General features: G+C 38.9%; 1 protein-coding gene across 2 annotated transcripts in view; it reads left to right on the top strand.

The window, feature by feature from the left end:
- The first annotated feature begins 6,385 nt into the window (after window positions 1-6,385).
- Window positions 6,386-25,650, top strand: part of BTAF1 (B-TFIID TATA-box binding protein associated factor 1) — a 122,425-nt gene continuing 103,160 nt past the window's right edge. The window contains exons 1-2 of one of the 2 annotated variants that reach the window (XM_011287417.4): window positions 6,386-6,703; window positions 20,065-20,188. In XM_011287417.4, coding sequence (XP_011285719.1) covers window positions 6,690-6,703; window positions 20,065-20,188 — 138 coding nt within the window. In that variant the 5' untranslated portion in view covers window positions 6,386-6,689. The remainder of the gene's footprint in view (window positions 6,704-20,064; window positions 20,189-25,650) is intronic. The other variant, XM_019813536.3, reaches the window with a different exon arrangement.

Here is a 25,650-nt window from a genome sequence, read left to right on the forward strand (position 1 = left end):
TGTTAATTAATCGGTTAATTAAAAATGAGCTTATAAATGACACTTCTTATTGTTTATGGATACACACATATATATAGCAAAACGATAAAAACATGGACAAGAAGTATACACACAAACTTCCTAACAGTTATTTTTGAGAAGGTAGGGAGGAGAATGGGATTAGAGAGGAGTAAAAGACCTTGATTACATCTTTTTTTTTTTAATATTTAAAATGTTTTTATTTATTTTTGAGACAGAGAGAGACAGAGCATGAGCAGGGGAGGGGCAGAGAGAGGGGGAGACACAGAATCTGAAGCAGGCTCCAGGCTCTGAGCTGTCCTCACAGAGCCCGACGCGGGGCTCGAACTCACAGAGTGTGAGGTCATGACCTGAGCTGAAGTCAGACGCTTAACTGACTGAGCCACCCAGGCGCCCCACATCTTTAATTTCTTGAAATTTATCTGAAACAAATATGGTAAAATATTAATACATGTTAAACCCGGAGGATAAGTACATGGGTGGATTTTATTCTCTATATTTTTCTGTGTGTTTAAAAGAATTCATAATTAAAAATATAAATACTATTGCTTTGTAAGTATAGTTTTTAGAATTTATAGAAATTTTATGATATCGTACATATTGTTCCATATCTTGCTTTTTTTTACTTATGGTTTTGAGCTTCATCTATTTTTTTTTATGTTTATTTATCTATTTTTGAGAGAGAGAGCAGGGGAGCGGCAGAGAGAGAGGGAGAGAATCCCAATCAGGCTCTGCGCTGTCACAGCAGAACCCAACATGGGGCTCAATCTCACAAACTGTGAAATCTTCACTTGAGCTGAGATCGAAAGTCAGACGCTTAACTGACTGAGCCACCCAGGCATCCCAAGCTTCATCCATATTGGCATATGTAGATCTAGTTAATTTATTTAATTGCTGCTGTTGGCATGTCACTATATGGCTATATTACATTTAATTTATCCACCACTCTACTGATGGATATTTAAATCATTTCCAGGTTCTAGATGATAAACAATGATGCAGTAAACACCCTTGTAGAGATCTTCTTGTGTACAAGAATGCTTCCTTAGAGCAGTGGTCTTTGAACTAGAGTATATGTACCACTGAGGATACCTAAAAACTTTTCAAGAAATGTATAGGCTTAAGTAGATTTTTAAAAAAATGCAATTTCAAGGGCACCTGGGTGGCTCAGTTGATTAAGCCCCTGGCTCTTGGTTCCCACTCAGGTCATGATCTCATGGTTCATGAGTTTGAGCCCCACATCAGGCTCTGTGCTTATGGTGTGAAGCCTGCTTGGGATTCTGTCTCTCCCGCTCTCTCTGCCCTTCCCCTGCTCATGCTCTCTCTCTCTCTCTCTCAAAATAAATAAATAAACATTAAAAATGTTTTTAGGGGCGCCTGGGTGGCGCAGTCGGTTAAGCGTCCGACTTCAGCCAGGTCACGATCTCGCGGTCTGTGAGTTCGAGCCCCGCGTCAGGCTCTGGGCCGACAGCTCAGAGCCTGGAGCCTGTTTCCGATTCTGTGTCTCCCTCTCTCTCTGCCCCTCCCCCGTTCATGCTCTGTCTCTCTCTGTCCCAAAAATAAATAAACGTTGAAAAATTTTAAAAAAAATGTTTTTAAATAAAAAGAAAAGAAAAACAGAACTCTAAAACTATCAGGAAATTATATTGAAGAATATTTGATCTTGGGATAGGAAAGGATTCCTTAATGCATCTCTTATCATATTTACCATTGAGGAAAAAATAGGTAAACTTGAACTCACTAAACCATAAAACTTGTATATTACGAAAGCAAAACACACAAGGAAAGGGGACAGGGTGGGGTGGGGGGAAAATTGGTTTCCATGAGTCTCTTTTTTAAAAACAGGACTTTCTTAGAAGCTGACAGCAAACTTCACAACAAAGTGTGCAGAATTAGGTCACACACCCATAACTAAACTAACCGTTGGCAAAGGGAATGGAATTATCCTTAGACTACCCAGAGGATGAGAATAGAGTCAGCTTCTGAGACAACCTTTTCTGAGAGAGCTGGAACGAAGGCTGCTTCACCTCCAGGCATCATACATCCAGGAAAACAAAGGAGTAAGAGGTAATGTTTGTCTCAAGAAAGAAGAAAGTCTTCCCACTAATTCTTAGCGGACTTATATCTCATTGGCCAGAACTATGTCATGTGGCCACTATAACTGCAGGGGATGCTGGGAAGATTGTGGAATGATACATCCACTAACTTTATCTTTCCTTCTCATGTGATCAAAGGGAGTTTGATATGAATAGAAAAGTGTAGATTATCCAGTTAAATTAACTAGACTTTCACATCAAAGTTATTAGGACTACATAGTGTTGCCTCATGCTTAAATTTTAAAAACAAAAATTTAGGGGGTCCCTGGCTGGCTCAGTCTGTAGAGCATGTGACTCTTGATTTCAGGGTGTTAAGTTCAATCCCCACATTGGGTATGGAAAAAACTAAAAATAATAAGAATAAATAAAAATATATAAAAATGTACATGTAGTAAATATTATATAAAATCTCAAATGAGATTTGAAATAGATGATAACTATGCCTTTCTTTAGTCAACTGAGAGAAAGGCAATTGTGAAAGGAGGTATAAAAGGAGAACCAGAATAATACTCCAACCATAGGTCCATATGCATGCCTATGGTCGAGATAAACAGGTGGAGGAAAACATGCACACGGAGGTTGAGGATCTTGAAATTGAAAATTTTTAAAGTTTATCCATTTATTTTGAGAGAGAGAGCGAGCGAGCATACGTGCAGGGGAGGGGCACAGAGAGAGGGAGAGAATCCCAAGCAGGCTCTGCACTATCAGCACAGAGCCTGATGTGGGGCTCCAACTCACGAACCATGAGATCATGACCTGAGCCAAAACAGAGTTGGACGCTTAACCGACTGAGCCACCCAGGCAACCCTATTTTATTAAGAAAAATTTTTTTAATGTTTATTTATTTTTGAGAGAGAGACAGAGAGAGAGAGAGAGCGTGCACGCGCGCACAAGTGGGGGAGGGGCAGAGAGAGAGAGAGAGAGAGAGAGAGAGAAACCGAAGCAGGCTCCAGGCTCTGAGCTGTCGGCACAGAGCCTGACACGGGGCTCAAGTCCACGAACCATGAGATCATGACCTGAGCCGAAGTCCGGCACTTAACTGACTGAGCCACCCAGATGCCCCTATTTTTTTTGTAAAGTAAGTTCTACAGCCAACCTGGGGCTTAAACTCACAACCCTGAGATCAAGAGTCACGTGCTCTACCAACTGAGCCAGCCGGGCACCCCTAGTATAGAACTTTTTCTACTTTTAGTAGAAGTTTTTCACTTTTAAAACTTTAATCCATCTGAGATTTCTTTTGGGATATGGTATGAAGTAGGGATTTGATTTTTCCCTGCACATGGAGAGCCAATTTTCCATCATTCTTTGTTCAATAGTTTGTTCTTTTTCCATTGATTTTTGAAACCACCTTTCTGCTGGTAAAAAATAAGAGCTAATATTTATTTAGCACTTAATATTTTTTAAGTGTATCATGTATCACTCATTTAATCCTTACCATAACTTTACAGAGTACAGGTTCATAATCCATTATTTACAATTCTGAAACTGAAAAGGATCTAAAAACCATACTTAAAAAAATTCATTTGGCAGCAAAACCTGACCTGACCTGGCATAGAGCTATTTACAGTCTTTGATTTATTCCTGTTAATATGGCTATTCATACATTTTGCTGCAGAGCTATAAATGTATTTGATTATAGGGTGCTGCCCTAGGAGCTGTTGGGGTATGACATAATACAAGGTATATGCATTGGATTACTAAATCCAATCAGAACCTAAAATCTAAATCTAAATCTTAAAAAAACCTTTAAATTCAGAAAACCACCTGACAGAGATTTCAGATATGTGTTGTGGACCAGTATAATGATCATCCCCATTTCACAGATGATGACACGGAGACATAGAAGTTAAGTCTCTTGCTCAAGGTCACATAGTTAACAAGAAGAATAATCAATGTCATTAATAATATTTTTGCGTGCTTACTGTGGCAGTCACTTGGCTAAATGCATTTTATTCATTATCTCATTTAATCCTCACTACCACCCTAAGAGGTCCTATTATTATCCCCATTTCACAGATGAAAGAATTGAAGCTAAGAAAGGTTACATGGCTCCCTTGGACACACAGCTGTTAAGTGTGGTGAGGAAGGATTTAAAATCAAGTCAGTCTGACATCAATATATTTGATTATTACACCATCCCTTACAAACCCATGATATTAGTCATTTCCTCTCTTCTAAATGTCATTTAGAACTATATAGCTACTCACCTCTTGGATTATCACAGAGTCATATTTTTAAAATATATATCAGATCATTTTATGCACATGTTAAAACTCTCCTGCGACTTTCTACTGCATCTAGAGTGAAATTCAAATTCCTTACGATGGCCCCTTTCTATCTCTCCCAGTTTGTTTCCCAACACAGTAGACTTCTCCTTGGCTTTTACACTAGGTGTATCCTCTACCTGAAAGTCTCCCCGGATCTTTACACAGCTGGCTCCCTCCCGCCATTCATGCCTCAGGTTAGGTGCCTCCTAGTTTTTCCTTTATTACCCAGTCTAGAGTCTAATCATCCTAGAGTCTAATTTACCCCAGCATTTGGTTTTACATGGAATATAAACATGATGTTTTCTTTTTTTTTTTTAATGTTTTTATTTATTTTTGAAGGAGAGAGAGAGACAGGGCATGAGCTGGGGAGGAGCAGAGCAAGAGAGAGACATAGAATTTGAAGCAGGCTCCAGGCTCTGAGCTGTCAGCACAGAGCCCGATGCAGGACTCAAACTCATGAACTGTGAGATCATGACCTGAGCTGAAGTCATATGCTTAACCGACTGAGCCACCCAGGCGCCCCGTAAACATGATGTTTTCTTGTTTACCTGTTTGCTCTTTTTATTTCCGTTAGGGTGTAAGTTCAACCAGAGTGGGCACCCTGTCTGTTTTGGTTTCTTTTGAAGCTTCAGTCTCTAGTAGAGGTCAGCAAGTGGTAGATACTAAATTTTGGCTGAATAAATGAATGTAGTGCGTAATCAGTTAAGTAGGTACCTGCTTGTCAGTTTCAGTGGTGGGAAATACATTGAGAAGGCAGGTGTGAAAATACCATGAAATGTGAAGATACTTGAACATCAGCTTAATCAGATGTTGTCTAACAGTACAAACAGTGCCTAGTTAAGTGTCTGACACAGAGCAGGTGCCAAGCAAATATTTGTTGAATAAATGAACAACAGTAAATATTACTAACTTGGATCTTGGGCAAATTATTTAAACTTTCCAATGTTAGTTTCTTCACCTCTAAATTCAAGATTAAAATTTACTTTACAGGGTTGGCCTAGGAATTATGAGATAATGCATGCCAAATGCCTACTACATAGCAGGCACTTGTTAGTTTCTTTCCCCTTAATATACTAATTTGTGGTTTACAAATTTCTTGTAAGCTCCCCTAGATACATGACCTCATTTTATTTCCATAACCTTCTACAGTACTCACTAGCTTCATTTTATAGATGAAAACCAGACTCAGGGGTTGAGACATAGAGTCTTCAGGTAATGAGACGCCAATGGACAAGTTTTATATACAGTGACACGATAAAAGCAGTGTTTTTGAATATTCATCTGCTTGTGGCCTCTAAGATGGGCTCGACTACAGAAGCTGGAGAAATACTTTGGCCACTATCATAAAAATCAAGTTTAAGGTGGTAAGGACCTGCACTAAGTGACAGAAGAATGTTTGAAATCAAAACGAACTAAGGGACTGAATAGCCACATTAGCAAAAAAAAAAAAAAAAAAAAAAAAAAAAAAAGAGGGCTGGAAATTTTTACCTCTGGTTGAGAAAATTATGGTACCTACAACATAAACAGGTAAGAAGAAAAACTTGGTTTGGCAAAATGGTTGGCGGAAGACCTTCCCTACAATAGCTACGCAGAACTTCTGGCAAATATGGCAAACACCGGAGCCGTGTCCTAAGTGCCACTGCAGATCTTTATTACTTTCACCCCTCCCACTGGCATCGCCACCTGGAGCAGAGCATCATGCCCAAGGTCTTTCGGATCCTGCGTTCTCCAGCAATCTGGTGGGATGAGGGTGAGGGCAGTAAAGGAATTAGAAACCAAGTTTTTGAACTTCCAGAACCTTGGCTAAATCGCCTTTTTTCCCTTCTAGGAAATAAGGGGACCCTTATTTATCTTTCCTGCGTCGCTAATGACAAACAGATGACCACAAACGTTTTCTCCCAGGCGCATGCCGCCAAGCAAAAACTGCTCGCACTCTTCGGCCTCACCCTCCGTAGCAAAGGCCCTGGCGGTGAGCTGACGTCACTTCCGGCGCGCTGACGCTCAGTCCGGCGTGCCGACGCCTGCGTCAGCAAAGAGCGGGGCTGGGGGCCCCCGGTTTGAAGTCGTGCGGGTCGGAGGACTGCCGCCTCCGCCGCCGCCTCAGACCCTTGCTCCCTGGCCGCGGCGGGGACGAGTTCGGGCAGGCGGCGGGGCAGATGCTCCAGGGCCCGCGGCGGGACACCCCGCGCCGCACCGGCCGCTCCCCTCTGACCGCGGCCTGGGCCTGCGCCGCTCCGCTCTCTGGAAACTAGCGCCTCGGCGGCGCGGCGCGTAGCTCGCGGGAGCTCCGAACCGCCGGCGCCCGGCCATGGCGGTCTCCAGGTGGGTCTCGCTCCTGACGAGCGGACGGGAAGGTGGCCCAGGCGAGGCACGGTCCCCTCTCGGTGCCCCCACTCCTAGATAGGGTCGGTTCCCATTGTCACTGGGCTCGGGCGCCTTCTTCCACAGACTTCGGAGTTCGCCCCAGCGTCTGCGAGGGTTTGGGCTCGAGTTACTCCTCGTAAATCGGTTCAAAATGTCTTTTTCTTGTTGAATAGACCCCGTGCCACGTTAGAGCTAGTGTTTCTCTTTCCTCACCATGCTTCTCTTCTCTGGTTTCTCTTCCTTCTTTCAGTTCTAGAGCCTGTTACCTCTCTTAGTGTTCTAAGGCAGATCCCTAACCTCCATTTCATGGGAAAACTTGGTAATAACTGTCGAGGTCTGGGAGCGTTGAATTACTTGTCTAAATGAACTTCTAATTGTGTTAGAAATTATTTGTGGCTTTAGGGATATGTTCTTTATGAGGGCTTTTTTTCTTACGGTATAATTCTTTTGTTCAACAAACATTCAGTCGTCAGGAATCTTTGGCAAGTTATTCTGTTAGCACCGTCTTTCTTAACTAAGGCGTGAAAGTTATCACAGATCTTAAATTATTTTAAAATAATGTTGCCTATCAACAGGAAAGACTAGGAAACCTGCAGACCAACCAGTAAGACATAAGGCTATGGGAGGAAAGTCTGATAGGACGGTGGGAAAACTTTGTTAGAGGTTTGATTTTGGACGTGTAAGTAGGGGGATAGTCCCTGTGGTAGCAGTCAGGAATCACCACGTTCACTAGAGTTGATAAAGTAAGTTTTCGTGAGAACTGGGTCTTTCTACCACTTAGGCTAAAGGAAGCAAGGATAGTTCAGAAAACAAATAGTTTTCATTCATTTTTGTACAGTTAATTGGACACCTTCCTTGACACCATAGATACTCAAGCTCTGTCTGTTTTGCAAGTGAAGAGAATAACCCACCCCTCACAGACTCCCTAGATAACTGATGAGATCGTGTGTGGGAGAAGTCCCTGGGAGTTGATTTAAGGGGGTTGCTAGGTACCTGTAGAATGGAGCATCTAATTTTTATTTCATAGATTAATTGAATCCATTCAATGTGAGGAAATTCTTATTTTGGGATATATAAAATTGCCTTGAAAGAATAGAATGGCATTAAAAATTTTTGCAAGTACTGGAAGGTGTATCTTCTAATTTGTTACCTCCCATGTAAATATATACATTATAAATACATAGGTATATCAACTTAATAAGAGATTTGTTTAACAGGTGATACAATGTTTAAGAGAAAGAGTAGCTCTTGAAATTTCTCTTAGAGCAGACCACGTTTTCACAGTATTGGATGTAGTTTTGTAGAGACAAAACGAAAGTATTTAAAAAGAGACTAATCTGCTTGGCCTATGCTAATCTATTTACAGAAGTTTAGGGCACCTAAATTTCTGAATGAATGGGTTTTGAAAGCTGCTGTCTTTTGTTCTTGATACTGGATTTCAAAGAGTGGTGCTCTTTTTTAATGTAGATTCTTTGCCAAAATTCTGTTAAATTCTACTTTTAAAATTTTTGAGAAAAAAAGCCTGTCCTAGTTGTATGAAAAACCTATTCCTGTGTTTATTTTGGTAATATGATCATTCAAGGAAGAAACTTTTGAGACACTGTGTCTGTGTTTTGGGATACCATCAGTCCTTGCCATTTTAATTTGCAGATTCACTTTGAATAGCAAACTTTAATTTCAAGCTGGCCTTCTTTGTACACTAAGCATGTTTCTTTACTAATTAAATTTCCTTTTTCCCCTGTTGGTGTGTGCTTGTAGAATACAGACTTATTTTGATATTTTATGCAGAATAGGTGGAAGATAGCTCAAGAGGTAAAAGTCATATTTGCCAGAATCATATCTAAAACATTTTTTTGCACTGTAATATTTTTAGGATCTTGTAAATATTTCCAGCAGAAGGGAAATGATTAGCTGGTACCATCATTCCCTCTAATTGCCAGGAATCTGGGAATAATAAACGATTTCTCCCTCTCTCTTCCTCCCCCCATCCAACCAGTCACCAGATCCGATCCTGTTAATCTATCTTTCCAATCTTTCTCTGGCCAGTCTTCTTTCTTTCCATACCAGTTACCACAATCCTGCTCCGTACCACCATCATCTCTAATCCAAGACACCTGCAACAGCAGCCAGTTGTCTTCCTGCCTCCCATGGCATCTCTAATTTTTTTTTTGGAACTTTTTTTTTAAGTTTTTAAATTTATTTTTGAAAGAGGGAGAGAGAGTGAATCCCAAGCAGCCTCCAAGCTGTCAGCACAGAGCCGGATGTAGGGCTTGATTTCATGAACCGTGAGATCATGACCTGAACCGAAGTTGACGCTTAACTGACAGAGCCACCCAGGCGCCCCTCTAATTTATTCTTCACTTCAGCTATATTATTGCTAATATGCAAATTTTACGGTCATTTTTCTGCTTAAAACCTTCTAGTTGTTTTCTTTTGCCTTAGCATGAGTGCAAAATAGATTCTTTGTGATCTGGTTCCTGCTTCACCTTTTTAGCTTCATCACCTTATATCAGGTTCTCTGTATCTCTTGCATCTCTCTCTCTCTCCCTCTCTTGCTCTGTCTCTTCTTCTTTCCCTTTCATTTTGAATCTGTGTTCTCACCTCCCATTCTTTCTTTCTGGAACATTTCTTTCCTACCCCCCACCCCAAGTCTAACCTTGGTTTTTGGGTCTAAGCTTATATGTACTTAGGGAAGCTTTTTCTAGTTTTACTTCATCTGAGTTACTTGCACCAATATGTACTTCTGTCAGTCATAATATCATATTTTGTAATTGTTTAATTATTCTCCCTGCTTGGATTTACATGCACTCTGGAGAGAAGGAACTATGTCTGATCTTTCTATTCCCAGCAGAGTGCCTGGCTCTTAGTGTCCTATACACTTTTTTTTTTTTTTTTTTTAATGAATGAGTGATTTTGTTTCTTGTTTTAATAGCTGTCATGATTTTACCATAGTTTATGTATATAGTAGAGTATTTCCAGTGTTTTTCAGTGAGTCCTTGTAGTTTAGCTATAGTTTTTCCCCAGGAGGACAAACTTTCACCATAGCTTTGAATATCAGCCAGGATTATAATTTTAAAAACATAATGTTATCAGAAAAGTTTATAATATAGTGCAATTCCATGATAGTGTGGTCTTGTATAATGCAAATTTGATATAATACAACCTTGTACTCTGTGATTAAATTTTTTAGACCCTACTTACAGTTTTATAAAGGCCTTGTTTTACTGTACATTGAATTGTAAGAATGTGGCAAAATTATCAAATACATGGCCAACTGTTAATTTGTGGGAGAGTTAAGTCTTACAAACAAGCTTTGATACTCTAAAAATGCAAATACAATTGTAGTTATTTGAAGTTCTCTGTAAAATGCAGAGAAGTATTACTGAAAAATATACGACTCCTTTAGACTCTTTTCTTAAACGTTTTTATTAAGTAATCTCTACACCATTGTGGGGCTTGAACTCATGACCCTGACACCCCAAGGTCAAGAGTTGCATGCTCTTCTGACTGAGCCAGTCAGGCATCCCTTCCTTTAGACTCTTAATGTAGGAGTTGAGAACAATGTTGCCCTTAAGATGTGAATGCTGGAAAGTCAGCTAAGCTCATTCATGAGCTACTTGCTCCCACAAAACCAACCTCAGCAAAAAGACATTAATATACATTACAGCTTTCAGTGTTGCTTGCCAACAGCTGAAATAATAATTGTTAAATCTTTGCTGCTGTTTTGCCTTGTGAACCTTTCTCCCAGTAACATTTATCACTTGGTTGGGCCATCAACAGTAAAGGCAACCTTAGAGAAATTAAGACTTATGTTCATTACAGAAGGTGGTGAACCCATGGGCGTTAATGTTACCTTCCACAAGTTACTACAGGATTTTTTTTTTAAGGTTGTTTATCATACCTTTGCCAGTTTATGCCACAGTTGGTTGAACTGACCCTTGTACTTTGACTAGCTAATATGAACATATTTTTCCCTTGATCATATAAATTAAAAAATGCAATTTAGAGAATTTTTCCTCATTGATCTAAACTATAAAGGTCATGTCTAAAATGTCTACACAGTAATTATGATTTGCCTGCATTATTAGACTCTGCATTATTTGTATCTGAAGTCTGTGCCATATTTTTGCATTTGAAAATGATGCACTGTTCAGAGAAGTTTCTGGAAAAAAGGGATCATACCCTCTTATGGAAGAAACAAATTACTACATTTGATCAGAACTTTGCTCAGTTTTGTTAATTCTCTCTGTACTGCTGATACTTCAGAGAAACATTGTTTCAACAGTCCTGTTCTGCCAAATAAAAGGAAGTTTCTTAATGTGGGGGAAGTTCCAGTGGATCCTTCCTACTGACAGAGAAGATGCTAAAATGATACTCATGATCTCTAGGACAGCACAGGTTTCTTGTGTTTGCTAGTCCTTTTCCTCCATTACTGCTAATTTCAACTCATTATAGGATTGACAGAAGGAACTATTGTAAATTACAATATGTCAAATATTTCATACTTTAAAAAAGTTAGGGACAAAAAAGCCAGGAGAGGGAGAAGAGGTATATAGAAGCTTTTACATTTCAATCTGTATAGTTTCCTTTGGTTTATTCCTCAAAGGGTTTTGTTGTTGTTAAATTGTGATAAAATACACATAACATAAAATTCACCGTTTTAGCCATTAAAGTGCACAATTTTTTATGAACTTATAAAATAACATATTCCTTCTGAAGAACCTAGATGTTATCTTTTTTTTTTTCTCCATTGGAATTGTGGATCTTGGAATTTTTATTTTTGTTTTTGTTTTTTTTTTGGTACAAATACATTTATTTTTTAATTATTATTAAAATTTACATCCAAATTAGCATATAGTGCAACAGTGATTTCAGGAGTAGATTCCTTAGTGCCCCTTACCCATTTAGCCCATCCCCCCTCCCATAACCCTTCCAGTAACCCTCAGTTTGTTTTCCATATTTATGAGTCTCTTATGTTTTGTCCTCCTCCCTGTTTTTTGTATTATTTTTGTTTCCCTTCCCTTATGTTCATCTGTTTTGTCTCTTGATGTCCTCATATGAGTGAAGTCATATGATTTTTGTTTTTCTCTGGCTAATTTCACTTAGCATAATACCCTCCAGTTCCATCCACGTAGTTGCAAATGGCAAGATTGCATTCTTTTTGATTGCTGAGTAATACTCCAGTGTGTGTGTGTGTGTGTGTGTGTGTGTGTGTATACCACATTTTCTTTATCCATTCATCCATTGATGGACATTTGGGCTTATTCCATACTTTGGCTATTGTTAGTGCTGCTATAAACATTGGGGTGCATATGTCCCTTTGAAACAGCACACCTGTCTCCCTTGGGTAAATACCTAGTAGTGCCGTTGCTGGGTCTAGAATAGTTTTATTGAACCTAGATGTTATCTTTAAGATAAAGTAATGCAAAAGACTGTAGCTTGATGGATGGATCAAGAATGGAGGTTAGAAAAAAATGTCCTGGAGAAAATAACTCAGTTTGATTGTACTTTTTCAGCATTTATTTAATGAGTATTTGTGGAATGCTTTCTATGTTCTAGGTGTTAGAAATACAACAGAACAAAAATGGAATCCCCATTTTAAGAAATTCATGTTCTACTGTGGTAGTGGGGGAATGCAATTTATTCTAGCATGCACCTGGCCTTCCACCTGCGTTTGGTTTGGTTTCATATCTTCATATTGATTCTCAGTTTTGTCTGTGGTCTTAACTAATCTTTCTTGTTTAAAGAATATGCCATTAACATAGTTTCAGATTACCCACGTTATGATCTAGAAGGTATACATTTAAAAACAGCAGTCTAGGGGCGCCTGGGTGGCTCAGTCGGTTAGGCGGCCGACTTCGGCTCAGGTCATGATCTTGCGGTCCGTGAGTTCTAGCCCCGCGTCGGGCTCTGTGCTGACAGCTCAGAGCCTGGAGCCTGTTTCAGATTCTGTGTCTCCCTCTCTCTGACCCTCCCCTGTTCATGCTCTGTCTCTCCCTGTCTCGAAAATAAATAAACGTTAAAAAATTTAAAAAAAAATAAAATAAAAAAAAATAAAAACAGCAGTCTAGAGAATTTCTTGGAAGTTGTTTCTTTTGACCATAACTTTCTTGTTTAATAATAATATGTGAGACTTTATAATACAGTGTTCATATCAGGTATTTACTTTCTTATTTCCTAAGTCACACAGAAAAGTAAAAAATTCGAACAGTTTGTTTTAAATTTTACTGGACTTTTGTTAAATGTGAAAATGTGTAACAAACTGGACAGACTTGACTGATCATTCTCTTAGTTAAGGTGAGGTATTCTCCTAGTTGACCTTATACTATTTTTCAAAGATGCTTAATTTAAATTCTGAGAATATTGGGGTTGGGAGTAGATTGAAGAAGTTATTTTTATACCCCCTGCCTTTTTTTTTTTTTTTTTTTAAAGTAATCTCTACCCCCAACTTGGGGCTCCAACTCACAATGCCGAGATCAAGAGTTGCATGCTCTACTGGGTGTTATATGTAAGTGATGAATCACTAAATTCTAATCCTGAAATCCTGAAGTCATTATTACACTATATGTTAACTAACTTGGATTTAAATTAAACAACAACAGTAGTAAAAAAAACAGTGTTAAAAAAGATTGAGTTGGGCTCAATGTCATGCCCCTAAATAAACAAAAAAACTGACATACTGAAGAAATAATCATTTAATAAAGCCTCCGGAATTGGGGGGGAAAAAAAAAGAGTTGCATGCTCAACTGACTGAGCCAGCCAGGCGCCTGTACCTTTTCTTCCCCCCTTTAATCTTCAAATGACCAAGGAGTTGGGAACACAACATATACTTCTTTATTTTTTTATTTGTTAAAATAATTTTTTTAAATGTTTATTATTTTTGAGAGAGAGACAGAGACAGAGAGCAAGCAGGGGAGGGACAGAGAGAGAGGGAGACACAGAGTCGCAAGCAGGCTCTAGGCTCTGAGCTTTCAGCACAGAGCCCAACGCAGGGTTTGAACTCACAGACTGGGAGATCATGACCTGAGCTAAAGTTGGCTGCTTAATCGACTGAGCCACCCAGGCGCCCCAACATATACTCATTTAATAAACGAGTGATGAAGTAGTAACCTAGGATATAGTTCAAAATGTCTATGATTTTCTTCCATATCTTTTTATATCTTTACATCATTATGCAAACAGCTGAAGAGAAGAGGGGTTAGGTTGCACCTGCCTGAATAACCTTTACAAACTTCCATGTACTCTTTCTTTTTTCTAGGCAGCCTTTAGAGCACTTGCCTGTAGTCACAGGTTGGTAAACAAAACATGAATCATATCTTGTATAATTCTCTCTGAATTAAAGTCCAAATTGAAAATGGGCCAGATTTCTTATCAGTAAATTCATAACCAGTAGGTATTGTCAAATATAATTGCCTTCTGTTTTATTTATTTTTTCAGTCTTTGGTACCTTTCATACAGCTTGACATCTATTACCTCTTTCTGCTCCATCTGTCTGTCCTTCAAAGAATGAAGAATGGCATTTTTCCCCCCTACTAGCTATTCTGCAAGAGAAGGTTTAGCCATAAGAAATATTGTGGGGCTCCTGGGTGGCTCAGTCGGTTAAGCCTCCACTTCTGCTTAGATCATGATCTCACAGTTTGTGAGTTTGAGTCCCGAATCTGGTGAACACAAGCCCTGCTTCTCTCTCTCTCTCCCTCCTTCCTCCTCTCCCTGCCCCCCGCCCCCTGCTTGGCCACTTGCACGCTCCCTCTCTCTCAAAAAGTATTGGTGTAAGTACTGTGTTTCCTCAATTAGCCCTTCTTTTAACTTCCTTTCTCTTCTGACCACTTAGCTTCCATCACATCTCTCCCTCACCAAGGGCCCTATCTGCCCTCCAACCTGGTACTGACCCTGGCTCATGCCCCTTCTCCTTCCCCCACCAGTTCACTATACCAGCCTTTTCCATTGAGTCCTGACCCTGATGCTTACCCTGCTTGCTCATAGCTGGCTACCCCAGGGTAACAGATCATACTGCCCTCTTGTCAGATCCTGGTCTGCTCACCCCTTTGTTCTTCCTTTTGTGTGGTGTTTATTCTGCTGTTTTGGATAGAGGAAAGGAGAACTCCACAAACAAACAAACAAAACCCAAGGAAGCATTCTTTTATCCCCATTCCTCTATTCAGGGAGGCAGGCTTTGCTACTACCAAGGTGGAAGATGTGAGAATAAATAGGCCTGGATTAAAGGAGAGAGTGAGCTGATCTACTACCCCCTGGACAGTTGGCTGATGGAAGAGCAGAGGTTACATGACATGGCATTGGGATAAAAGGCTTTGCAGAGAGGAGAGGCAGGAAGAACTATATGGATGTGAGAGGGGATCAGCATTAGTTAGAGAGGAGTTGAAGGTCTTTGGGCAGGAGTGTGGTTCCAGTGAAGCTGGCTAGAGGGGACTAAAGGAAAGTTTAGAAAGTATGGAGATTATTGAAGGAATACAGTACCCATTTCATGGTCTCTTTCAGCTTGCTATTTGGAGCAGGCATAACTGCCTTGATGTTCAGAATGCTGAAGTACTGCTGTGCTGATCTTACCACTTACTGAAGCATTACCTTAGCATCAGTTGTTATTTTTACAACTTGTTTTCATATAGTATAGGTATTACAGATCAAGGGTATTTCTCAAAGGAAGCAAAAAAAATTCTAATATAGCACCACCTCCCCCCCCCCCCTTTTTTTTAGCACACAAAATTTTTTTTGCTTAAAAATGGTGCCTAAACTTGGCCCTAAGAAATGTGTACTTTTCTTTATAATTTTAATTTTAGTAAATACCAACTAAGCAAATATTTGAATACTAAGCAAAGACTTTGCAGAGACACTATGCAAAGTATTGTGGGAGACAAAAAGAATCACTGAAGGAGGTGAAGCCTAACGAGCATAAGACATCATGTGACAAATTAATGTAAGAGGTGCCATAAAACAAAACATAATAAATACCAAAATGGCTACTCAAAATGAGAATTTGTGTAGATTACAGGAGTTCACCTCTGTAATACAGTAGTCTGAGATCGTTTCAAAAGGGTAAAGGATTTTAAGTCTTGATGGGTTGTAGCTAGCTCAAGAACTGAACCAAAAAAAGACATTCCAAGTGGAAGAAATGATATAGATGAAATTGTGGAAACCAAAAAGGCCCATGTTTGGGAGATACTTTTTTTGATTTTGATTATTGTCTGATAGGTAAGGGTGAGCCATTGACAGTTCTAGGGTAAGGTAGTAATTTGGTCAAAGAGTACTTTAAGAGTACTATAAATCTAGCAATAAGATCATGTTACGAGGGGGTTATGCTTACCAGGCAGTTGGAAGTGTGGCACTAGAGCTCCTAGATAGACTAGTTTTGGGGATTATTTGTACCTTGTTACAGTTTAAACAAATAACCTAGTTTCCTAAGGGAGAAACTGGTGGGGTAAGGAGCCAAGGATTGAATATGGGACAGCAATAAGAGGGAAACCAGGGGAAAAATGGAGAATTCAGATGGAAACAAGGTAATACAAAGTTGTGAAAAGTCAGGAAGAAAAATGTCTTAAAAATGGGGTACTTACTGATATCAGATGTTATAGAAAGGTCAAGAAAATTGAGCTTAAAAAAATTGGATTTAGAGCTTACAAGTTTATTGGTGACCCATCAGGTGTGCTATTTTAGTAGAAGAGAAGAACAGAAACTTGACTGATAAGGATGAAATTGTGTATAGTGAGGAAAGAAACGATTTCTTAAAATGTTTTATTTACTTATTTCGAGTGCGTGAGAAAGAGCACGTGCAAGCAGGGGAGAGGCAGAGAGAGAATCCCAAGCAGGTTCCATGCTGTCAGTGCAGAGCCTGAAGCGAGATCATGACCTGAGCCAAAATCAAGAGCTGGACGCTTAACCGACTGAGCCACCCAGGTGTCCCTAAAAGAAGTGATTTTAAACACTTGTTTGTGATGCTTGGCAGGAAAAAAAGTAAACTAGGAGATGAGGAGCAAGCTGTTTATTTTCTCTTTAGAGACACACTTTCGCATATTTAAAGGTAGAAGGGAATAGATTAATAAGGCAGTGATTTAAGGTATTAGAGAAAGGATGATTGAATGAAGCTAGAAGAGGATGATATCAAGGACACAGTGGGACAATATCTAAGCCTTAAAGAGAAGTGAGGACTGTCTTTCCATTTGAAATAGGATGAGGGTAGCGAGCAATCTTTAGAGGTAGTGAGGAGAGAACTTGAGATCTGTTACAAAGCCTAGAGATCTCCTCAGTGAAGTAGTGCATTCCTTTTTTAAGGAATGAGGAATGGTAATGGCGTCTTGGGGAAGGTGGAAATGATGGGGGAAAATGTTGCAATCTGTCCATTTTCTTTTAACTTTATAAACAGGGTAGTGTCACTTCCTTACAGTGTTCATTTTGCAGCCAGCTTTGCTTTTGGTCATAAAAAGCAGAATCTCCATTCTGGAAAAAGAATTAATGAAGTTAGTTGAAATCTTTCCAGAGGTGAGGTCTAAGGAACTTCACATCAAATAAGTCAGAGATATGACAAATATTACGTTACATAAGAAAAAAGGGAAAAAAAAACCCCACAGTGATGTGAAACTAAAATATGCCTAAATTATCTAGTTTTACCCTCCAAAATAAGAGGTTAAATGAAGTAAATTTCCCTGAATCCTCCAACGTGTGACAGCAGTAAGACTTCTAAAGGTCTCCTAACTTTCAGTCTAGTTTGTTTTCCATTTTACCACAGTTTTCTACAGGAAAGTCTTGAATCTCCATGAACTGTATACATAGAAGAGAGCCCAGTATTGTTACAAAAAAGACATGCAGCATATACAAATATAAGTCCACTTAGAGTAGCATAAATTTGACCTAAGACTAATCATTCTTTGTAATAAAACTTATTTAATTTTTGATAATTTTGCCTACCATATAATATACAAAGGTTTTTTTTTTTTAAGTAGGTTCCATGCCTAACGTGAGGCTTGAACTCACAACTCTGAGATCAAGAGTCGCATGCCCTACCAACTAAGCTAGCCAGATACTCCTTAATATAGAATATTTAAAATGAATTTTTGTCTTGATAATTACAGAAAGTTGTTCATAGATGTTTGAAATCTCTTTTTGCAAATTTCATTGACAAAATCATATGGTAATAGCAACATGCAAGTATTTGTTGTGGAGGCTCAGAGATGATTCTCCTGAACATTAATATCACAACTTGATTTAAAAATGAAAATAACTCAAGGGGCATTCTGAGCGTTATGTATGGGATGGGGGGAAGATCATTTTATGGAGAAGGGATTTGGGTCTGACAGGCATAGAATTTTTTAAATAATACCAGTTGTCAAAAATTTTTTTTCTCCTATTCTTTTGTCCCACTATTTCTGAGTCACTGTTCACCAAATCTGTAGCAAAACCTGATAAATAAATGGGTAAAGGCAAGTATTTAGACAGCCTTGAATTAATAAGGAGAATAATTGTTTCAGCAGGTGGATTGTGTCATACATGGTGTATATATAAAGTAAGTTAATTTTTGTGTGTCTTACAAAAATTAGTTTCTTTATAATCACTCTGTGTGCCATTCATTGTATCGGAAGCAAAAACTGTGTTGTGTTTCTGTTTTTCTTTGTTATCACTGGCTTTTTTATTACCTCACATATTTTTCTTGAAATTTGTCCTTTCTATATACCCTTAACTATAAATTTGAACCTTACCTCTTAGTGTTTTGTTCTGAAGCAGTTGAAAACTTTTCAAAGTACCCTTACTGTTCTTGACTGAAAAAGATTTTAGTTCTATTTCTTACTAGTTATAATGATTCTGTGCTTATTAGTGACTGGCTAGTTTGATAAATACTACCAGAGAAAAGAAAAGAACAATCCAGCCCATTTCATTTGCCCCTTATAGGTTTATCTTACAAAAGACGTTTAGAGCTTTGTTGTGTAATTTTTTTTAGCTCTTTGTGAAAGAAAAATACCTGTAATCCCAGAAGTAAAATACAAGCTTCACTGTAGTTTATTGATGCTTAATGCTCATGGTTAGCTTTGGGACCTTACTTGCTTTCTCTTTCTCATTAGATAAAATTTGAAAATGTATTCTTTAAATTCCCCTTTGTGTAGGATTAGGCAGTTGATATAACTTTACCATCCTCTGTATTTTTTAAAGTACCGATTTATTCCCTATATGAAGTATGAGGCTCTTTTCATTACTTCTGGCATTCACTTTGCATTACTGAGCCTGATTAGTAGTGTGATAGGAAAGCTAGATCTATATATGATAGGTGGACAGCTGGTGGTAATTACTTGTGACTTGGCCTTTCTCCTTTCTAAAACCTTAGGATTTTCCTGTATCCCAAAACCACAAGAACATAGTGTTCCACTTCTCCTCACCTGTTCCAGGTATAAGGCATTGTGATATTCCAAGCTTTAGTCATTGGTTAAATGGTAGAACTGGAGTTTGAACTGTGATGTTGTGATTCTAGAATTTGTGCCAGTATGCTGTATGCCTTTGGAAACTCTTTCTCAGAGATTTTATTTATTGCCACATTTGTCACTTCTACGCACATGACTTCATATACCTATATACCTGCAGTCTCAATTTTTCCTGAACTTCACATCTCTATTCCAACTATCTTTTTTGGTTTCTTGTAGCTGTCTTGTCCCTGCCACTAGTAAGCTTGTCATCATTTCCCACAATATTTCCTCTACTAGTTCCCATTTTTTTAAGTGACCTCTTCATTTTCTAAGATCCAGAGTCTGAGAAATCTTTCATTTCCTTGACATTTCTTATTACACTGTGTTTTGCCTCTGCAATGTCTCTCCCAACTTCTTTCTAGGCTTCTAGTCATGATGGTAGTTTAGGTCTGCACTTTTAGACTAAAATTCTGTAAAAGTTTTCTTCCATTACATTTCATGCTTCACACTGCTGCCAGATTAATCTTCCTAAAATAGAGCTCTAGTCCCATCTCTTTCTTGAACCAAGACCTTCATGGCTGACCTATGAAAGTCCATCCCATATACTATTTCTTTTATGAAGCCTTTTCAATATTACACAGTTGGGGATATATAGTATTTACTTCCTCTGTTCCCACTCCTCAAAGCGCTTTGCATTTCTTTTCTGGAATATGTGTTATTGTACACTGTATTCTAATTATTTGTGTACTTGCCTTCCTTCCCACCCTACCCCCAATTGCAAGTTCCTTGAGTGTAGAGATTTCTCCTGCAACCCTAGAATAGGTCTTCTTTCATAAATGCTCAATACATTTGTTGACTCAAGCTTACACCTATAAGGAAAAATGTTTCAGAATAATCATTGTATTTTTGTTATTTTAGGCTTGACCGTCTTTTTATCTTACTGGATACTGGCACTACTCCAGTTACAAGAAAAGCTGCTGCACAGCAACTTGGAGAAGTGGTAAAGCTTCATCCCCATGAACTAAATAATCTTTTATCTAAAGTAAGAACCCCCCCCCTTTTTTTTTCCATTGAGTATAATGCTATTGTAGAAGTTTATTTGTGGGTAGGAATATAATGATAGAAATTGTCTTATTTTTATTTCTTTACTTATTTATTTAAAATTTTAATGTTTATTTTTGAGAGACAGAGAGACCCAGAGTAGGCACAGGGGAGGAGCAGAGAGAGAGGGAGACACAATCCGAAGCAGCTCCAGGCTCCAAGCTGTCAGCACAGAGCCCATCGTGGGGCTCGAACTCACAAACTGTGAGATCATGACCTGAGCCAAAGTCGGATGCTTAACCGACTGAGCCACCCAGGTGCCCCAGAAATTGTCTTATTTTAGTCACAGTTGTGGTCTTCAGAGTCCATTAAATATCTTACTGTGTCTCCAAATATTTTTTTAAATTTCATCTTTTTGTCACAAGATTTAAAATATTTTGGCTTTTTTTCTGGTATCAGGTTTAATTGTCTAAGGGATTTGACAACATAGAACCTTTTGCCTGTGGCACAAATTTTAATCTGACCCAGTTTGGTAATGAGCTAAGTTGTTAATCTAGTTCATTAGTGGTCTAACCTGTTTTTAACAGCTAGTAATTATAGTTGTTGGTCTTCAGATGATTGAGTACTCATGGGAAATGATTGAAATATATGAGAAGCAAGTTGTCATTACATTTAAAAAAAAATTTTTTTTAACGTTTATTCATTTTTTGGGAGACAGAGACAGAGTGTGAGCAGGGGAGGGGCAGAGAGAGAAAGAATTTGAAGCAGGCTCCAGGCTCCGAACCAATAGCATAGAGCCCGACTCGGGGTTTGAACTCGCAAACTGTGAGATCATGACCTGAGCGGAAGTCAGATGTTTAACCGACTGAGCCATCCTGGAGCCTCTGTCATTACATTTTTCGTTATCACCTGTTTTGAAAGTGGAGGCTTTCTGCTTTGATGGATCAGTGTTTTCATAATCCTAGCCCGTATTCTTTCCCTAAGCAATGGCTGTGTATTTATTGAACTCTGTTGACTTGTAGAAGTGTGCCTGTATGATAGTAAGCAATACATTCCACATGCTTAATAATTCTCTGGCATGCAGAATAAAAACAGGAGCGCTTTGTGTGTTGGGGAGCTTGGGTAGGGAGGAGGGTGGGAGAGCAATATAATAGCCCAGACATTAGAAATCCCAAGATGACTCTCTTCCTGCTGGTATTACCCCCTCCTTTCATTCTCATCTGTTTCTCTTTGATTCATATGAGTAGGAGTTCTAAGCTGTTGTGAATGTACAAATCTGTACTCTATAGTTCCTGTCATGAGGGCTGACAGTGATTGTCTTTTCCAGTATGTTTCCCAGTTAGATATTATCAGTACTTTCTAAACAGTATGTAGACGAAGAGACAGTGGTTTGACATCCACAGGCTCCATGTTCTCAGAATGGAGAAGGATGCATGTTTTGTTTTTTTAATTTCTAAAATGTTTATTTATTTTGCAAGAGAGTGTGTATGCAAGCAGGGGAGGGGCAGAGAGAGGGAAAGAGAGAATCCCAAGCAGGCTCTGCACCATCATCACAGAGCCCAATGTAGGGCTCAATCTTACAAACCACAAGATCATGATCTGGGCTGAAATCAAGAGTCAGACGCTTAACTGACTGAGCCATCCAGGTGTCCCTGGAGAAGAATGCATATTAGATGCATTATACTCATGTGTAGGGTAGGGGGATAGAGAGGTATACCCATTTCTTCTCATCCCAAGGGAAGAGATTGAGGACTGAATGAGCTGAAACTGGAAACAGTGAGCAAAACTAATTTGTGCTGAACTGAGAAAAGGTTTCCAGCCTTCCAGGTGAGTTCTGGCCTTCTTAACTTAGGTCCCGGCTTGCTGGCTGTCATCAAATAATTCCAAAAGAGGCAAAGTTTGTCTTTAGTACCTTCTCACCTCCTATCCTCTTTTTTCTCCCTTCATTGTTTTCCTGTTGCCTTTTGGTTTTGTTTTTTAAACTTATTGAAATATAATGTACATACCATACAATTTGCCCATGTAAAGTGCACAATTCAATTATTTTACCTTTTTTTAAGATTTTATTTTTGGGGCGCCTGGGTGGCTCCGTCGGTTAGGCGTCCGACTTTGGCTCAGGTCACGATCTCGCAGTCCGCGAGTTCGAGCCCCCCGTTGGGCTCTGGGCTGATGGCTCGGAGCCTGGAGCCTGCTTCCGATTCTGTGTCTCCCTCTCTCTCTGCCCCTCCCCCGTTCACGCTGTGTCTGTCTCTGTCTCAAAAATAAATAAATGTTAAAAAAAAAAAAAAAAAAGATTTTATTTTTAAGTAATCTCTATACTCAGTGTAGGGGTCGAACTTACAACTCCAAGACCTACAAGATCCACTGACTGAGCCAGCCAGGTTCCCTCTCAACGATTTTAGATATGTGCAATCATCACCACAATCTAATTTTAAAATATTTTTATTTCCCCCAAAAGAAACCTCATGCCCATTAGCAGTCATTCTCTAGTACTCCTCCCATACCCATCCCTAGGCAACCTAATCTGCTTTCTGCCTATAGATTTGCCTATTCTGAATATTTTATATAAACATGACTGGTTTCTTTCATTTAAAATAATATTTTTAAGTTTCTTTCGTATTGAAGTGTGTCTCATTACTTCATTCCTTTTTTCCCCATTTTTATTGTCAAATAATATTCCATTGTATGGATATGATATGAATATATTATATGGATCTATCACATCTTATTTATCTGTCCATCAGTTGATGGACATTTGGGTTGTTTCCATTTTTTGGCCTTTGATGAATAATGCTACTGTGAAAATTCACATACAAGTTTTTGTGTGGGTGTATGTTTTCATTTCTCTTGGGTATATACCTGCAAATAGAATTGCTGGATCATATAGTAACTACGTTTAACTTTCTGGGGACCTGCCAGACTGTTTTCCAAACTGGCTCCATAGTTTTACATTCCTAACAGCAGTTTATGAGAGATCTAATTTTTCTATATCCTGGTCAGTGCTTGTTATTAACTGACTTTGATTATTTCCATACTAGTGAGTGTGAAATGATATGTCATTATAGTTTTGACTTGCATTTTCCTGGTGACAGTGATGTTTTATGTGTTTATTGACCATAAACTGACTGAACTGTCTAGATCCTTTACCCATTTTTAAGTGGGATATTTGTTCTTTTAATATTGAGTTGTAAGAGTTCCTTATATATTTTGGATACAAGCTCCTTACCAGGTATTTGATTTGCAAACATGTTCTTCCAGTCTGTGGTTGTCTTTTCACTTTCTTTCTTTCTTTTCTTTCTTTTTTTTTTTGTTTTGTGTTTTCACTTTCTTAAATGTATCCTTTGGAGTACAAAAGTTATTAATATTGATGAAGTCATATTTATCCTTTTTTTTTCCCATTATCTCTGTGCTTTGGGGATCAATCTAAGAAATCTTGCCTGATCCAAGGTCCCAAAGGTTTACCTCTGTATTTTCTTCTAAGAATTGTATAGTTTTAGCTGTTATTTTTAGATTTATGGCTCATTTTGAGTTAATTTTTGTGTATGGGATAAGGTAGGTGTTCAGTCATCATTTTATTGCCCCAGCACCATTTGTGGAAAAAACTATTCTTTCTCCATTGTATTGTCTTGGCATTCTTCTTAAAAGTCAGTTGACCATAAACACAATTTTATTTTTAGACTCTCAGTTCTTTTCCATTGATCTCTATACCTGTCCTTTTGTCAGTACCACACTGTCTTGATTACTACCACTTTGTAGCAAGTTTTGAGATCAAGAAGTGTGAATATACCAACTTTATTATTTTTTTTCAAGATTGTTTTGGTGATTCTGGGTCCCTTGCATTTCCATATAAATTTTAGGATCAACTTGCCCATTTCTGCAAAAATACCAGCTGGGATTTTGATAGGAATTATGTTGAATAAGTAGATCAATTTAGGGAGTATTACTATCTTAACAATATTAAATCTTTTTCTTTGTTTTAAAGTTTATTTATTTTGAGAGAGCATGTGTGTTCATGAGCCAGGTAGGGGCAGAGAAAGAGGAAGAGAATCCCAAGCAGGCTCTGCGTTGTCAACCTTGATGTGGGGCTCGAACTCATGAACCATGAGATCATGACCTGAACTGAAATCAAGAGCCAGATGCTTAACCAGCTGAGCCACCCACGCGCCCCAACAGTATTAAATCTTTATATCCATGAACATGAGGTGTCTTTCTGTTTACTGTATTTAGATTTTATTTGATTTCTTTTGATGCTGTTTTGAATTTTTTGGTAATGTTCGGTATATGAGTCTTGCATTTTAAGTTTATTTTTAAGGAGGGAGCCAAGATGGCGGAACAGCATGGAAGTTTTTTATGTGTCTTGTGTCCATGAAATACAGCCAGACCAACACTAAACCATCCTGCACACCTAGAAAACTGATCTAAGGATTAAGTTTATTTTTAAGTATTTTATACTTTTTGATGCTATTATTAATGAGATTTTTAGGGGCCTGGGTGGCTCAGTCAGTTGAGTGTCCAACTGTTGATTTTGGCTCAGGTCATGCATGATCTCACGGTTGTGGGATCTCTACAGCCCCAACAGGGCTCTGTGCTCAGTATGAAGCCTGCTTAAGTTTCTCTCTCCCTCTGTCCCTCCCCAGTTCGTGCGGGTAGACTCTCTCTTTTTAAAAAAAAAAAAACAACAGGGGCGTCTGGGTGGCTCAGTCGGTTAAGCGTCCGACTTCGGCTCAGGTCATGATCTCGCAGTTCGTGAGTTCAAGCCCCGTGTTGGGCTCTGTGCTGACAGCTCAGAGCCTGGAGCCTGTTTCGGATTCTCTCTCTCTGACCCTCCCTGTGTCTCCCTCTCTCTCTCTGACCCTCCCTCGTTCATGTTCTGTCTCTCTCTGTCTCAAAAATAAATAAACTTTAAAAAAAACAATTAAAAAAATGTGATTTAAAAATTTTTATTTTCAAGTTGTTTATTGAAAGTGTATTGCAATGCAATTCATTTTTTTAATGTTTATTTACTTTGAGAGACAGTGTATGCCCTCGCTAGTGGGGGAGGGGCAGAAAGATAAGGAGCTAGAGAATCCCAAGCAGGCTTGGAGCTGTCACCCCAGAGCCAGACACCCCAGACCCTGGGCTTGATCTAGGAAGTATGACATTGTGACCTGTATGAGATCATGACCTGAGGAGCCAAAATCAAACGTTGGAAGCTCAACTGACTGAGCTACGCTGGCATCCCACAATTAATTTTTGTATATTGATTTTATAACTTCCAATCTTGCTTAACTCATTTATTCTTTCTGCTAGTTTTTAAAAAATGTTTATTGTGAGAGAGAGGCAGAGAGCATGAGCAGGGGAGGGTCAGAGAGAGAGGGAGAGAATCTCAAGGAGGCTCTGTCAGAGCAGAGCCTGACATGAGACTCCATCCTACAAACAGTGAGATCATGACCTGAGCTGAAATCGAGTCAGATGCTTAATTGA

This window comes from Felis catus, chromosome D2 (genome assembly GCF_018350175.1).
Source record: "Felis catus isolate Fca126 chromosome D2, F.catus_Fca126_mat1.0, whole genome shotgun sequence".
In the NCBI taxonomy this organism is placed as follows: Eukaryota; Metazoa; Chordata; class Mammalia; order Carnivora; family Felidae; genus Felis; species Felis catus.